Raw genomic sequence first — 16,993 nt, forward strand, 5'->3', positions numbered from 1 at the left:
CAGGTCAGGTGTGCTGCTTTGTGTGTTGTTCTGTTGTATGTCAGTTTTGGGAGAAAAGTCCCCTCAGTGATGGAAAATATGTCACAAATGTCCAAAGTGAGGACTTTTAAGTCTAATCTGTTTCAGTGAGTGTTTTGTACCTGCCCTCCAGCTCCCTGTGCTGGCCCTCCAGGCTGCGGTTGTTGCTCCGTAGCTGAGAATGTTTGTCCAGCAGCTCCTCCAGCTCGACCTCCTGTCGCTGCTGCAACGCCGTCATCCTCTCGTGGTCCCGCCTCAGAGCCTCCATCCTGATCACTGACTCCTCCCGCTCCCGCCCCCACACCTTCGACTCTGCCTCCAGAGTGGCACACCGGGCCTCGCTCTCACTGCAACGCGCCAGCACCGTGGCATGCTGGGAGCTCAGAGATGCTTTCTCCACCTGCGTGTGAGACGATGCCTGTAATTTTAGCTTCCATACGTTAATATGCCCCCATTGCATGTCATTAACTTTGTGTCTTCTCTCCCCCTGCACCTTTCTGCAGGTATCTCTGGCAGAGCTGCATGTTTCTGATATGCAGTCAATGAACCCACCAACTTGCCCAGCATTTGTCCGCTGTTTCCCTGCTGTTCTTTTCTCTCCCCTCACCACAACAGGCCAAGGCAGACAGATGTCCACCTCTTAGTCTGGCTCTGTTTGAGGTTTTCTTCCTGTTTAAAGTAAGTTTTACTCCCCACTTTCACTCAGGTGGAAACTGTTGAATTGTTGGTTTTGGGATTTGATAGTTTCTACTTTCTTGCTGAGAGAGGATTGATATCACTCTTATGTCCGTGTGATAAATATGAAACCAGAGTTTGTTGCAAGGCAACCAGCAGACTGAATAAAAAACACTCTCTGGTCAGTCTCTGTTGTCTTAAATTAATGTATGATGTAAATTCTACATCAAAGTAACTGTGCTCAGCCAAGAAATCGTGCTGCTTGTTAGTGAAAATCCAAAAGTTCACTCTGTACAAAGTGCTTGTAGGTTGTTTTTTTAATTTGGACAGGTACAGACCATATACTGCATACAAAATCGGACGTAGTCTCTGTGTTTGGAGAGTGAAGCCAGTGTGGAAGTGCCTTAAACCACTGAGGGCCGTGAGTGGTATCCTTCAAAAAACCTCTAGCTCCAATAGACTTACTTAAAAGCATCAACTTCTCTCATGACATATAAGTCAATATAAGTCAATACATTTTTCTCCAAAAGTCATTATGGTGTCATTCCCTAAATTCACTCCCACTCATTAGTGTTCTGGTGGTCTTTCTGAAATTAATTTACTATCTATTACAGCTATCTTACAAGAATAGGCGGACCAGGAATAGTGTCCTCGGGTTCTCAGTCAGATTCACCACTAGTTCCTCCCCAGCTCGTCCAAATATGGTCACTTCTGGCTCCAAAAAAACAAGATGGCGACGGCCAGAATACCGGACACAAGGCTTCAAGACAGGACAGTGGGTCGCTACTTGGTCCATACCAGCCATTTCCCCACGTATCAAGTTTTTATGGTAAGCCTAAGCTAACTAGCTGCTGGCTCCAGAAACATATTTACCATACAGACATGAGAGTGGTTTTGATCTTCTTACTCACGACCAGAAAGTGAACAAGAATACTTTCCAAAAAGGCGAACTGTTTCTTTAAAAATATGGCATCTTTCTTCCTCATAATCCAAAGATGTACAACTGTAACATATCCTTGAAAACTTTATGTCTGAATCTTTGCAAAAATAGTCAATTTAGGAAGGCAAAAGGTTTAAAACAAATAATTCATGCTGTGTGTGCGTGCGTGCGTGTTGGGTCACCTGTAGCTGAGTGTTGAGTGTCTGTAAACTGGTGCAGGAGTCCTGCAGGCTGAGTGAGTGCCTACGCAGAGACTCCAGCTGCTCCTTAAGGTGCCCACACGCCTCCTTGGACTGAGACATCTGCGTCAGCAAAGCCCCTTGTTCTGCAACCACCACTGCTTTCTGAGAGGGATAAAAAAAAATCTCTTTGTTAAAGTTTCATATTGAGTCTGAGGTACCTTTGGGTTACACACCTCTGAAAAATATCCATATTATTGAAGCTCTCAAACAAGTAGCAGCAATGAGATATTTGAGTCCATCTATAAATACAGATATTAAATTTATCCCGTGTCTAACATATTACATTATATTACATTTCATTTAGCTGACGCTTTTATCCAAAGTGACTTAACATATATATTTAAAATTTCTTCTCATAGTTCATATCTGTTGTTTGCACTTATTGCAGGATTTCAGTTGGTGGGAACGTTTTATACGCTTTTATAGTCCAATCAGCAAATCTCCAATCTCCGACACTTGATTTTAAGCAATCTCTTCTAACACATAAAGGAATATGTTGATTGTGCATTGTGATATGTAGTTTAGAAATGACCTGAAAAACGTATTATAGAATTGCTGGAGGTATACGCTCTGGTGCAATTTCCAAAAATTAAAATGAACCTGCACACCACAGCTTAGCTCTACTCCCACTGCACAGTAGGACTTTGTTTGAACATTTTTGTGAGTGCTGGCAGAACGATAACACATTTCAAGTGTGCATCAGCTAGAGAGTCTGCAGCTCAGTTTTGGTGTGCGGGACGCTTTTTTTTCACATTTCACATTTCATATCAGCATACTGCTGACTTAATCATATTGCTACACAGGGGATTTCTTCTTTTTTCACTAGCACTTTTAAGATTTCCTGATTTTTCACTGTACTATTCTCTTTTCTGATGTCAGTGGCAAAGTAACTATTTACTTTAGTGCTTTAGTTTTAAGGTACTTGTTCTTCCATTTCCATTTGATGATTATTTCTACTTCATTTGGAAGTATTTACATGTCAGTTTCTGATCTAATGTAAACATGGGCCTATAAAATACAACAAACTGTTAAAATGATTCATAAAGTTTTTTGGCTGACTGGTTGAATAAAACTTTGTCTGATTGTCACGTTTCACCAAAGAATGATTTCCCCACAAATCTTCTTAGGTAGTTTAATTGAAATAACTGTCTGAGGCCCAATAATGTGAAATCTAATCTTGATATAATAATTCACAAAAGAGCAAAGATTAGGAAAACTTGTATTGTAAATGTGTGTAGCGGGAAATTCCTGTTTCCTCACCCAATAATCATCTCACAACCCCTCAGTTTTAACCCCAGACACTAGAGACTGAGATTGGGACCAACAGTATATTAAGTAGTGAAAACCAGCTCCACATCGACCAGCTACTGTTAGTAAACACTGAACAATAAATGCTGCTTTTGCATTAATGCGTCAATATTAACCATATAATACAGTGTATCACTCACATGGGCCATTTTCCTGCAGAATAATTTATAAAATTTAACATTTTATGGAATTCAAGGTTTTAGTACAATGTTGAATGCAAGTCTTGTAATAGAGTAGTTTAACTTTTTTGTACTGATAGATCTTAGCGCTTCTGTATCTCTTATCATACCTGTACCAAAGTATGTATGGGAGGGGCCAGGAATTAAAGCCTAAAGCTGTTTGTACCTTGCTTAATCTATCTTAATCTAAAATTTAAAGTCCTGATAGTGTCAACACAGAACCATACCCAGTGAGAAATGCACTGGATAAAATTCCCGACCTTGGCGATGCGGGAGCCCCCCCGTACAGTTTGATGTTCTGTGTGTGTTTGAGTAGAAATAGTAAGAGCTGAAGCAGGAGAGCAGCGGAGGAGATAAGGAAGATTAACAGCAGTCGAGGTGACATTTTAAAACTGATGAGCAGAGATAAAGCAGTAGTTCTGGAAATAAAGTGCTGCACTCGCGCAAGTGGCCTACTGCGAGTTGATAGTCGTCGAGAACCCTTAGAGCAAGAATTTCAACATAATATAGATCATTTCCCTCACACAGAAGTTGCACTGAGCCACACAGACATCCTACAAATGAGATTCAATTCAGTCCCACACACACACACAAACACACACGCATCATTCACAGAAATATATTCAAACACAGATACACACCTCTTTTTCTAGCTCTATCACTTTCTCACTCAGCTGCCTCTCCGTCTCTCCCGTGGTATGATCATGGGTCACAGAAAGGTCATAACCTTTGCTTTGATCCGGAGGTGACACCTCGTGTGTGTCTGACCGTTCTGAATTTGAATTAGACATCTCTGCCCCTTTTCTTATCTTTTCCAACTGGAGAAGAGATTCGCTCTTCTGGAGGCACTGGGAGAGCGACTCTATTCTCTCCTGCGACTGGTTGAGAGAGTCTGTTGCTACCTTCAGTTCAGCTTCGGCTCTTTGTAGTTTCAGGCTCAGATGTTCGACTTCAGTGACCAGTTTCTGAGAACGTACCTGCTCATCTGATAGATCCTGATAAGAGAGCGACAGATAAAAACAGTGTTCAAAGATGAAAATCTTTGAAAAACAGTCCTAGACATTCCATGATTTTTATATCAAAAATAATAAAACAAAAAAAAAATTCCGCACACAAGTATGTGGAGACCAATGACCATATAATCTTGCTTGGTAAAAATTTGTGACCCGGTTCCCTGCTGCTCTGATTCTACACAGTAAATTCAATATACTAATGTTACACTATAGGATGTTAACCTTTAGCCATCAGAAGACAAGAAATTAATGTGTACAACCAGGAAATTATACACAGACCTGACAAGTTCCGATCGAGACGAAATATTTAACCATTTGTTGTTTGTTTTCTTAAAATACAGACCAATGCGTTTTTGGATTATTAGCAGCATGCATAAATGCTGAGGATATTACTTGTTTCATTCCACTATGGGAGTTTTTTAGATCTCTATCCGGTGCAGAAACTTCACACTTCAACTAAACACTAAGCTGTACACCAATCAGTCACAACATTAAAACCACTGACAGGTAAAGCATTGAGTATAATACAATCGCAGCGACTGTTAACCCAACTCATTTAAATGGGAGGGACAAAGTATTAGAAACACCTGTCAGTATAATCCATCACAGTTCAACAGCACCATAAATTACAGTTACCAAAATGTTAATTTAAATAAATCAACACCTCTCAATCAGAAAGAAAAGCAACTGAACATTAATGCCGGGCTGTCGAATTATACTTAATGTTTCGCCTGTCACTGGTTTCAATGTTGTGGTTGATTGATGTACAACAAAGAGGTGATTTTAGACGCTTGTGTTCCTAGCTGTTCCAACTGTGAGCAGCGTCATCATTTCCAGCATGCATCGCATTGTGGGACAACATACACAACATATTTTTAAAAAATAATTCTGAAGGTCATTCCACATTTTTTCAAATTTTTCCAGTGTGAAGATATTGAATTAGTAGCAGTTCAGACAGTAACATCATAAAATGGACAATTATTACTATGAATTTATGTCATCAGAGGACGTAAGTGTGAAATGGTCCTTTTTGCTCTCTAGATCAGATTAAAAAGCTGAGTTTGGGTGAATTTAACCTCAACTTTATCCCTGCAGCGGCACTTACTCTGTGATCAAACTAACACATACACACATGCACACACCTGGGACAGTGAGCTAATCTTGGCTTGAACTTTTGCATTCTGCTCCTGCAGCTGCTGTTTACCCTCCTCCATGCTGCTTAATCGAGTGCTGAGCTCTTTCTCCAGGTCCTGCAGCCGAGTGCAGAGCTCCTTCGACTCAGACAGCTGCTGAGACACACGGCTATACACACACACAGACAGACACACACACACACACACACACACACACACACACACACACACACACACACACAGCAGCAGAAACACAGGTTGAATGACAATAGAGTTGCCATTATAGATAAATGCATAGAGCAGCCAGGTAGCTCTCTGGTGCCTTGTAAAGTTAATTGCATGATCAAGGTTAAGTGTGTGTACAGGAGTGCGTGTACCTGTGTTCCGCGTCCAGAGACCGAGCTCTCTGGTTGCTGTGCGCCAGGGCCAGGGTCGTGCTCTCCAGCTGCTGCCTCAGTCTCGCTGCCTCCCTCTCTCTCTGCCTCCCCTCTTTCTGTTGGCCGTCCAACTCTGACTGCCATACCTCTTTTTCCTGCTCAAGCCGTGAAACCTCCAGCAGCGCCTGGTCTCGCGCCCGGGCCACAGATTCTGCCTCCAGGGTGGCCTCGCGGAGCTCTGCCTCCAGCTCCTCCTCCCGACGACGTGAAGTCTCCAAACTGCGCCCCTGACGTTCCAGCTCGGCTCTGAGGGTCTGGGTGGTGAGCTCTAACTGGTCACGCTGACAAAAGAGGAAACATGGATGCTGAATGCTACTTTAGTTCTTACTGGTCACATTACATCAGATTAGACACTAGTTTCATCACCCATACATATAAATAAATTTAAAAAAGAGACACAAACCATGTGAAAGATATCACAAACTAAAACAAACCAATTTAAAAGGTTTGATTAAGGGCTGCTTCATCGAGATCTGGAATAAAATCCCATTAATCCAAATGTTTTACATGAATTGACCAAATCAACATAATTATTTATACCTCCTTGCCAACAACAGCTGGAGATACGGGTTTTTTTGGGTTGTCTATCTGTATGTATGCACATACAAATTTACTAATCTGGTCAGATAATGAATCGGTGGCACTAATCATGGGTGTCCACTTTGAAACTGAGGTATGGAAGTATGGAACCTCTGTGCTGCCGGATTTGTGTGATGCATCCACATTTTAACATGTATAGCTTTTTTACAGCAGCATCAATATTTTAAACATTGTCCACTGTCATGGCAATAAGTTTGTGTTCATTAAAATCAGCTTTATGGGACAAACTCCTTTAAATTCTATCAAGGTTATGTGTGTGTGTACAGGAGTGCATGTACCTGTGTTCTGCATCCAGGGCCATCACTGACCGTTTTAATCTTTGCTGCTTATTGGGGTGGTCAGAATGTGAAGTCTACCTCAACACAACTGCAAAATATTCTAATATATTCTGAATAATACATTCAGAGAGTTCAGTATTTAGAAATTAAAGCAATACACCTGTAATTTTTCAACTTTTCTACACATTGTTTAATGTGCTGTTAGTTTGATTGCATCATAGCAGAATATTTTCATTTTATCAGGTTGTGTATAGTGGCATACAGTTAAAAATAGAAAACTTTGAAAATAGAAAATTTTTATTTTATAAGCCAATCCAGGGCGTTAGAATATATGTAAAGCAAAATTTAGGTTAATAGCTGTTTAGGCACAACATCCCCAATAAAGGCAGGATTCTCTCTTTATAAAAAGAGGGAGGGTGATACAATAGAATATTGAAACATCAGAGGAAGGATTATATACAGCTCCTTCTGAGTGGGAGGAATTCATGAATCCCTTTTATGGTATTTCTTTAATGCTGACTAAACAGTGCTATTTTCCTTACCTTGCAATTTCTCTCATGTCTTGACATTTTACTGCAAATAGCACATTAAACACAACAACTTGAAGTGGAGCGTCATAGAGGGGTGATTTTTTTTTTCTTTTCTTGAACTTACATCGAGGGAAGCAAACTAAATAAGCTGGACCAAAACCTTAACCTGGATTTCTCTTCTGAGTGTGGATGAGTTTCTTGTCAGTATGCGAAAATCACAGTTAAAATCGGACTTGCTTGCTCCACACAGGGTGAATAAAAATGTTTTACTCTCAGACATCTTGAATCATCCGTGTCACTTCACGCCATTAAATCCCTCTCCTGCCGAACAATTTCTTCTTGCAATAATATAATTAGTTTTCAGAGATGTTGAAGAATTTTTTCTGGCAAGTGGAACCCAATCTAATGTAGTTATTCATAGAGTTCACACAATAATCAGATAAACTTTTAAAATACAAAAAAAAACCTCTATTTCCTTTCATTTCCTATGTATTTTTCATCCACTTCGCATCCATCTTCCCCAACATCTGCTGCATTCATGGTGTCACTACATCATGTGTGTGTGCGTATGAGCATGTGTACTGTCCAACCTTGCGCTGAGCGGCTCGCAGGGCGTCCCCCGTGCTGCGCAGCGTGTCCCTGTCTCTCTCCAGTGTGGCCCGCTCTCCCTCAAGGGTCGCAATGATCATGGTCTGAATCTGGTGCAGCTCCGCTTGGCTCCGCAGGCGACACAGCTCCTCCTCCATGACCAGACCCTCAGACTGAAGAACCTGAGAGAGAAACACAGTGGGAAATTTATTGAGCTGCAGCACTGTCCATCTATCATATGGGTATCTGTATATACAGAATGGAAATCCAGAAATAAAGGATAACATTCCCAGTAAACATGCTGACACTGACTCCAGGGGTAATATTTTAATTTACAGGTGTCACAGTTCCCTATTTTTTAATGGGCAGATATATAACGGTAAAAGTCATTAGAAAGAAATACAAAGAATTCATTCAGTTAATACTTTTCTTAATAATTCGAATTAATCCTCAGTGTGACTTAACGAGTTTGTTGTTGCACTGCAGGTTAGATGAATATGCAAAAGGACAAAGGGTCTACGGCGATGCCGTCAGCTTTGTGAGGCTTTAATTTGGCACAGCGTTGCTTTAAGCTGAATGTTAACATCATGCTAATATTCTCACAATGGCAACATGCTGATGCTTTGCAGCTTAAAATTCAACTGCGGCTAATGGGAATGTCTCTCTTACAAGAAAGTCTGTGTTTCCTGTACATTTACTTTAGTTCTAAATCAGATGTTCACAGGAAATCAAGAAATTGCAAAATGTTATGTTCCTACAATTTAGCAACATCAATGTTATTACCATATTATTTCAAATGATGTCGAAAATGGTCGCCTTTTAACTGTGAAAAAATACGTGCTGGCTGTTTTTGTTTTATCACATTTATATGACATTGTTTCACATCATCCACTGTTCCACCCTCCTACTGACCACAAACCCACCTATCCATACCTCTATCTGCCTGCGAGCCTCAACGAGACTCTCGGCGGCCTTCTTCAGACGCTGCAGCTCGGCCTCCAGCAGCACCAGCCTCTGCTCTGCCTCCCATGTTTTCCTGCTCTGCTCCCCCAGCTTGGAGCGCAGGTCCTGGGCCATCATCACCTGTCTGTCGGCCTCCTCCTGGGCCTCCTGGAGCCCGTTTGTCAGAAGCTCAAAGTCGGGACCAGACAGGGGACACACAGTAACTATGGTCTCTATTTTATCTTCTTTGGGATGCTTTTGGATTTCTGAACTTATTGTTACTGTAGTTGTCTCTTTCTTTGGCTCACTGTCCCTCTCCTGTTTCTCCCTTTCTTTCTGTCCTCCCTCTGCTTCTCCTCTTCGATGGGTTTGGATCTCCTCATCACATGGTTCACCTTTTCCCCCTTGATCATAAAGAAACTCCTCGCCAACTCCTGCTTCCCGCTGTGTCCCAATGATTTCTCCTCTTTTCGCCCTCTCTTCTATCATCCTTACCCGTCCTTCCCCCTCTCCCCTGTAGGACTCGGAGCCCTGGACTCCTCTCACCACCTTCTCCTCCTCTTCCTCTTCCACTTCTCTGTCTGGCCTCTTTTCTTCTTTCTCATTATTGTCGTCTAAGTGCTGAAGTTTGGTCACCAGCTGTTCCAGGCGCTGCTTCAAAGTGGCATTTTCATTCTTCAAGTTTTGAAACTGAAAAGTATAATGTGAGAGAAATTTAGAAGCATTTCAACACCTTGAATCTCCTGCATTTTGCCTCTTTTTGTCCTCATTTCCTTTTTCCAAGTATTTCCATGGACTGAAGATGAATGCACTTGAATGTATAGTGAGCAAGAAAACTAAAACCACCTCTTGTTCTGTCCAAAAATACATCCATCCAGATTACAAAGAAGTAAAAAAGAAGGAAGAGGGATAAATATTGACAGCAATGTTGGAGATTGATTAAATGATCTTTGGTTGGTTATGACAATAGTCTAAAAAAGCACTCGTGAGTACAAATAACCACAAAAAACTGTTCAGACTGATAGCCTGAAAATGACATCAAGCAGCAGCTATCATGAATAACAGTACAATACAAAGAATTAATGGAATACACTGTAAAAAATATAATTTTTACAGCATCTGTAAATTTGAAGAGCTGCACTATTGCAAAGTCATATGAAACATGAACACACATCTCCATTTTACAGGTTCATTATTATTGATGTGGCTGCTGTATATGTCTGAACTATGAGAAAGCAGAGCGAACTTATGCTCTTCCAATGACTTGTTTGTGAAGTAACGAAAGGAGAAGAAGATCCATGCAATCTAAATGGCACCTGACGGACGTCACACGGGCAACATGGTTTCAAACATCTTAACTGCAATTACTACTTGCTGCCATAGGTGCCGCCAAAGAGGAGGAAACATCTTCAAGATTGTTACTTTAATTCCTAAATGGTTCGTGTTTATTATCTGTCTGTTGTCTGTAATTGGACAGGTAGTGTACAGTGTGTCTTTTTAGAGCTTTTTCACTTCTTCCTGCTGCTGCTGCGAGAGGCTGATGAAATCAGCGAGAGTGAAACAAAACAGTAAATCTCCAGGCTGGGAAGATGGAAACAAAGACTTGAAACACTCAGAAACACTGAAGGGAGTCGTAGAGTCTATGATAATTCTAAGGCTTCACCGTCAACGCATTTCTAACACAAGTAGTCAACTGAGCCATTATTCTTGGTCGATTAATGCAGCTAATTTTCTGTTGATGATAAATTAATCAAAAAATGTATTCTGGACTACAATTATACTCGACTATGTCTCAAAACTACCTGTATATGTTTGTGTATCTTAATTTTTCTCTCTTCTTTGTTGAATACAGTAACTGTCAACCTTCAATGTCCTCTCCGCTCACCTCCCTGAGGGTGTTTTGATGCTCCAACTCCGGGCAAGCCAGCTCGTCCTTTGCATCTGGAGAATCAGCCTGCAGTGAGGGGAGATGGATGTTATAACACTTTGTTGCATCCTGCTTTTCATTTGCATGTGTAACAGCTCAGATAGATTAAGAGATGGCGGGTCTACTAATGTTTTAATTTACCATTCTTGATTGAAATGGTTCTTCCCAACATAACGATCATATTGATTTGAAGATACACAGAAGCAAGTGCAAACACTATATACAATGTCAATCAAAAGGTTTTAAGTCTGTTGCTGTTGTGCTCAAACAGAGTGTAGCACAGTAATGCACATGGAGTATGGGGAAGCAATAACTTTTGTGAGAAAGTATTTCTCGTTACATCGCTTGATAAAAATCTGAATATGCTTTTTATGCGATTTTGTGAACACTGGTATGTGAACATTCATGATGTCACCCTGGAGCTGAAACTTGAGCAGAGAATGCATCTCAAACTTTGCGTCATACTTGGCAATGAACAACCAGAACAACCAGGTGGGTTTTCTTTAATATTCGCAGGGTTGTGTTCTGTGAATTCGTCCCACAGAACTGTCTGCTGTGGCATTCTGAGGCCTCTGAGGAAAAACATTTGGCACAAACGACCTGAACTATGACATGATGGCACTTGGGCTCTCCAAAATGACAATGTGCCCGCTCCCGTTGCATTGAAAATGCACAAATTCCTTGACCGCAACAACACAATCGTGGCTTCCCACCACCCCTTTACACCGGATGCAGCTCTATGCGACTTATTTCTGTTCTCTAAATGTATTTCAAGCTGAAGGATCGCTGCTTTGACACTGTGGAGGAGCTCCAATGCAAATCGCAGATGGTCCGTAATTCTTTTACAGAACAGGACTTTCAGGGAGCGATCCAAGCGTGTCAGACGTGCAAGAAATGGTGTATCGCTACAAAGGGGACTACTTTGAAGAGGATGATGGCTAGATTTTAACCCTTGTGTTGTCCTTGGGTCAAAATGACCCGCAGCTGTGTTCAACCAAGTTCTATTTTATTTTCATATTTTTTGGGATCATTGGTGACAAGGAGGCTGTGAGGGTTTCTTTAAAGAATGATGACCAATGATCCCAAAAAATATAAAAATATAGAAATAAAATAGAACTTGGTTGAACACAGCTGCGGGTCATTTTGACCCAAGGACAACACAAGGGTTAAATCGGGTTCAGTTTTTGGTTGTTACAGGCACAGTCTCAGAATTTTCTGTTGCATCTCATTTACCTCATACCTCATATGAACCCACTGAGCCATCAAGCACAGTTTAATTTCTTTTATATTAAAGTTTTTTGTTTTTGAGCCACTCTGACCTTGAATCTTTCACAGCGGAGAGATGAACTGTTATGGATTATTTCTATGAATAACAACCTTCGATCTCTCAAGCCTGACCTCCTGCTGGGCCTGCAGCTCCTCCAGTCGTCTCCTCAGCTCTGCGTTCTCCTGCTCAGCTCCCAGCAGCCTCAGCGTCGAAGCTTCACCCACCTCCACACTCAGCGGCTTCTGATCTGAGACTACGGTTAGTAAAAATAAAACATAAAGCCAGAAAAAGACACACAAAAAAGGAGGGAGAGAGGCAGATAGGTGGGGAAAGTAATGGAGAAAAAGAGAAATGGATATAGGAAAGGATTTGCTCGGTTATTGTTGATTTAAACCCGGTGGGCCTGTATTACCTCAACATATTTTCTCTTATCAGTTAATTAAAATGTCTTAAATGACAAGGTGAAGAGAGGCAGCTGCTCTGACCAATCAGTTCGCTCAGCTCCTCGTCAGAGTCCAGTTCTGATTGTAGGAAACGGTGAATTGCAACAACTGGAGCAGGAACACTGCCCCTGGTGCTGCAGTGCCTCAGGTCCGCCTCGAGGTTCATGTTCATCTCCAGCAGCTCATCAACTCGCTGCCTCTCTGTGTCCTGCTCCTGCACACACCAAAGCACATACACACACATATTTAGGACACATTTCAAGGAGCTCACACACAACATGCACAGATATCTGCCATGAAATGTTATTTTTATGACATACACGCACATGTGGAAACAAACACAAAGTTATTAAAGATTATATAATTGATTGACATATTGAACTAACTGTAGACATACGCATATAAAGCCAACACCTTTAAAAAATCATGTCAGATAACATGCACATTTACACACACACTGTACAATCACATGCTCAAAAGAAAGAGCTCATTTGTGTGGGAAAGACAAACATGCTAAAAAACATAAATGTCCACTCACCGATTCCACTTCCATGATTCTCTGACGCAGCAGAAGATTGTCCCTCTCCAGCTCCCTTAGCGAAGAGCAGCGGGCCCGTGCGTCTGCCAGCTGCTCTTCCAGAAGACTTTTCGTCTCCTGCAGGGCTGCACACAGCTGCTGCTGCTCCTGCAGGGGGCGACAAGCAGCGTAAACATGACGCAAAGTCGACATTATGTCAGTCAGACTTTGGGAAGGTGATCAAATTCAGACCAAACATTTTCTGAAGGAAGCACATAGATTTAGATAGACGGACGGACAGATATATATTGTTTGTTCATGTGTCTCTTGTCAACCCAGTTTGGATGTCATGTATTCTGTGAACAGTTCTGTGTGATTTAATTTGGACCACTTTAGTTGTTTGTTACATTTATGTGTTTTAAGCTTTAGTAAATTATTCTATTGTAATAGGTGTAGAAAGCAACATTACACAACTAGGATTTTGAAATATATTTTGCTTTTGTCAGACAGATATTGTTGAGGAAGAGAGAGAGAGGGAGAATGATGTTCTAAAAAGGTTCTCAGCCAGAAGTGAACCGCAGAGATCACATATACACAGTAAGGTCTGCAACCATGATCTTACCTCAATCCTTCCAGAGTCGAAAACTGTTCCATATGATCAGCCCAAAAGCATCAATCTTAGTTTTGTTAACTTATTATGACACTATTTTTCTATTTAAATCACTACTTTTTGTTTTGATTTGATTTTGATTAAAACATCTGTTTTTAATAAGGCAAAATCAGTTGTATCAAAACAAAAAGTGTGCAGAGCAACAATGCTTGTATTCCTCATACAAATCAGAACCATGAAAACATGGTTGTGTGCCTGGTTGTGATCCTCAAAATACAATCCCAACGTGACTGGTGGCCGCTTTGCATTTTGGTCTTGTGAGGCAACTTTTACTGGAGAAACTGTGATCTTTTTCTCTTGTAGAAAAAATTTACTTTTGCTCCATAATTCTAAAGAGCGATCAAAACAGGTCGTGATTAAAAGGAAAACTACAACACACTACTGCTATTACTTCTACTGCTACTACACTATCAGCAGCAAAATAACTTCAGATATACAACATATATTATCAATTGTATAATGCTGGTTTATAACTCAGTTTCATAGTTTAATTTTAATTTCATGCAGTTACGATAACATGTTACTAAACAAGCTATTGTTGAGATCTTGAAAAACTTCAACATCACTACAACAAAGTAAAACAGGGTAACAGCCAAAAGCAGTGAAATGATCACACAGGTTGTAAACAAGCCAGTAGTTTAGCCAGATTATGAAAACCACAATGTAAATGTTAAACCAAACGTAATTGCATTCAAACTGTTTGTGATTTTGATTGTTTTTGGCACCCTCAACCTTATTTTTAGGGATATCCCCACATTCTCAGATCTCTGCAAATAACTTGGGGCGTAAAATGTTGTTATGACCAGCAGGAAGGATCCCCAAAACCATGTAAATAAATGTTATAAAATGTAGTAAAATTAAATTGCTCTTATAAAGTGTCTAGGGCTGATTTTCTTTTTACAACTAAACATTCAGCTGAAGCTCCTCTGGTTCTAACAACCGCACAAGAGTTCACTGTGAATTTGTGCAAATTCATTCTTAAAACAAACATGCAAAAAATGAATCCTGCCAGCTACTTAGAGATGTTAAAGGGACGTAGCATGAAGGCAGGATGAATCAAGTCAGACTAAGAAGGTGACGGGGAGGACACTTTGAGATGTTTTACAAGGGGATGAGCACATTTTCTGCCTGAGAACAGTTATATTACCTCAGAATAAATCTCATTTGGGTGTAAAAGTTCCAATAACTGAAGCCGTACTCCTGCTCTTTGTCAATGAAGCAGCTCCGGGCTGTAAATCCCGATGACATCACACAATATAATCTCATTCTCCGGCTGTGAGCTTCATAGTTGTTCATGCTCTTGATTGAAATGCTCAGGGCCGTGAGAGGAAAAATATGGGTTTTGAGATTAAGTGGTTCATCTTTTTAAAAGATAATAGCAACTCAGACAAAAGTTTAAAAAAGGATCTTCTTGATGTAACCTTCGCTGTTGTGTTTATGTGTGTATGATGGCTCTGAGTGTGTTTGATCTTGTCCTGTAATAATGTACTGCAAAAACTATTTGTCTGTATTTTAGGGGGGGACATAGCTGTGCTGCTTGTTTTCTTTCTGGTGAAAATGAGTGTGAGTTGTGTGTTTCCAGTGTGTGTGTGTGTGTGTGTGTGTGTGTGTGTGTGTGTGTGTGTGTGTGTGTGTGTGTGTGTGTGTGTGTGTGTGTGTGTGTGTGTGTGTGTGTGTGTGTGTGTGTGTGTGTGTGTGTGTGTGTGTGTGTGTACCTTCAGCTGCGTACGTGTGAGCTCCAGGCTGCGCAATCTGTGTTTACAGCTCTGAAGCTCAGTCTGGAGCTGCTCGGACCGTGCAGCTCGCTCTTGGGCACAGTCCAGCTCATCCCGCAGTGCACGCATGCCCCTCACCTCGCCCTGCAGAAAGCGGTTCTACATAGACGCACGTGCACACGCACACAAACACACACATATGCATTCATCCACCAGTGGAGATGAGGTCAAAGAAGGTTGTGAAGAGATCTAGGATGTGCAGTAAAGCAAATGTTGACAAAGTCTGATCCACACAGAAAGAAAGGTGTGTGCTTAGTACTGAAATCTCCTCACAAAGATAGATAGAGAGTGATGACATTTTGCAGACTTCTTTTCTACCAAATCTTAGTTTAAAGGTTATTATTACAACAGGTTTATATTACGGTCATGGTTGCATGCATTTATCTTCATTTAAATCACTTCAAAAATATTCAAATATCCACAGCTGGTGATATGGGAACATTAATTAATGCTATAACAGTCCGTAAATGCATGTCAATTTAGCACTAAAACAATACAAAATAGATGTAAATGACTGAAGGGCTCTTCAGTGTGGGAGCATGATGAGCTTATATGATCATGGCCTTGAGGTTTGTCGTGACTTATGACTCTAAATTGTCACGTTCAGCTGGGAAAGATCAAGAGTAATGTTCCTTTGACCAAACTGTAATGTGTGCAGTGTAATAACTAATTAATGCATTACCTAAAAAGAAACGTGTTTTGTGCTTCTACCTAAAATGCATCAGGTGTGAGGTAGAATATATCTTAGCGTAGCTAAATTAGTTATATTTTATGTGTGATGAAGACTTTCTGCATGTCCAAAGCAGTGTCTGTACCTCTTTCTGAAGCTTCTTGAGCTGCTCCTCCATGGTCTGAATCTCCTGCTTGTAATCTAATATCTGATCGCCTTTATCTTCCCTAAAACAACACAACAACCATCAGCACCACAAATGCAATTACAGTTTTTCAAAACAGTCTTTTGCTGATGTTTTTTTAAGTCGTATCTGTGATAAATTGTCTAATAAAACTAATATGAAAGCAGATCATGTTTGCTAGAAATGGTAAAAGACAAACATTCAGTAATTATAATTGGCCAACTGTGACCTTTATGATAGTCTGTAATTAATATACTGCGTGAACTGGATTACAGCAGTGAGTACCTGATTTGTTCCCAACTCGTTGCTCAGTAACACCACAGTCGAGTATTGAAAAGTGTGACAAAATCATTTGCACATTTTTCACGTTGACCTTTATTGCAACTTTTCTAAAGGTCCTCATGAGTTTTTTCATTGCATACACACTCACAGGCACACACACTCACAGTTGTTGTTTGAGACGGCGGAGTTTGGCTTTGCTATCTGCCAGCTGGAGTGCCAGACCTTCGGGCGGCTCCTCGCTGTGGACACCCAGGGGCGCCGTGGTTGAATCAGCCTGGGTCTCCCGCTCCCGACAGAGCTCTGTTATCCTCTGGGAGGGAGAGGGACAGACAGATTAGTGATGGATGTGGCATGGGCCACAGAGGACGGTGAGGA

At 41.0% G+C, this 16,993-nt stretch overlaps 1 protein-coding gene and 1 long non-coding RNA gene across 3 annotated transcripts in view; one reads left to right on the forward strand and one right to left on the reverse strand.

Annotated features, from left to right (window-relative positions):
- The window catches only part of ccdc88b (coiled-coil domain containing 88B), a 47,179-nt gene that overhangs the window by 16,126 nt on the left and 14,060 nt on the right, over positions 1 to 16,993 (reverse strand). Inside the window, exons 8-21 of one of the 2 annotated variants that reach the window (XM_069694486.1) lie at positions 16,783 to 16,928; positions 16,298 to 16,379; positions 15,423 to 15,581; positions 13,059 to 13,205; positions 12,563 to 12,734; positions 12,209 to 12,330; positions 10,769 to 10,837; positions 8,875 to 9,573; positions 7,944 to 8,123; positions 5,886 to 6,226; positions 5,518 to 5,677; positions 4,004 to 4,357; positions 1,816 to 1,977; positions 141 to 418 (exon numbers count right to left, since the gene is read on the reverse strand). In XM_069694486.1, the coding sequence (XP_069550587.1) occupies positions 141 to 418; positions 1,816 to 1,977; positions 4,004 to 4,357; positions 5,518 to 5,677; positions 5,886 to 6,226; positions 7,944 to 8,123; positions 8,875 to 9,573; positions 10,769 to 10,837; positions 12,209 to 12,330; positions 12,563 to 12,734; positions 13,059 to 13,205; positions 15,423 to 15,581; positions 16,298 to 16,379; positions 16,783 to 16,928 (3,071 nt within the window). Of the gene's footprint in view, positions 1 to 140; positions 419 to 1,815; positions 1,978 to 4,003; positions 4,358 to 5,517; positions 5,678 to 5,885; positions 6,227 to 7,943; positions 8,124 to 8,874; positions 9,574 to 10,768; positions 10,838 to 12,187; positions 12,331 to 12,562; positions 12,735 to 13,058; positions 13,206 to 15,422; positions 15,582 to 16,297; positions 16,380 to 16,782; positions 16,929 to 16,993 lie in introns of both variants that reach the window. The other variant, XM_069694484.1, reaches the window with a different exon arrangement.
- LOC138618623 (uncharacterized) lies at positions 343 to 6,139 on the forward strand. Its single transcript, XR_011310744.1, has 3 exons — positions 343 to 424; positions 522 to 696; positions 6,050 to 6,139. It is a non-coding gene; the product is annotated as an uncharacterized lncRNA (long non-coding RNA).

Source organism: Brachyistius frenatus, unplaced genomic scaffold (assembly GCF_029030835.1).
Source record: "Brachyistius frenatus isolate BFR_SWC_R1_liver_20210118 unplaced genomic scaffold, ASM2903083v1 Contig_17, whole genome shotgun sequence".
Classification (NCBI taxonomy): Eukaryota; Metazoa; Chordata; class Actinopteri; family Embiotocidae; genus Brachyistius; species Brachyistius frenatus.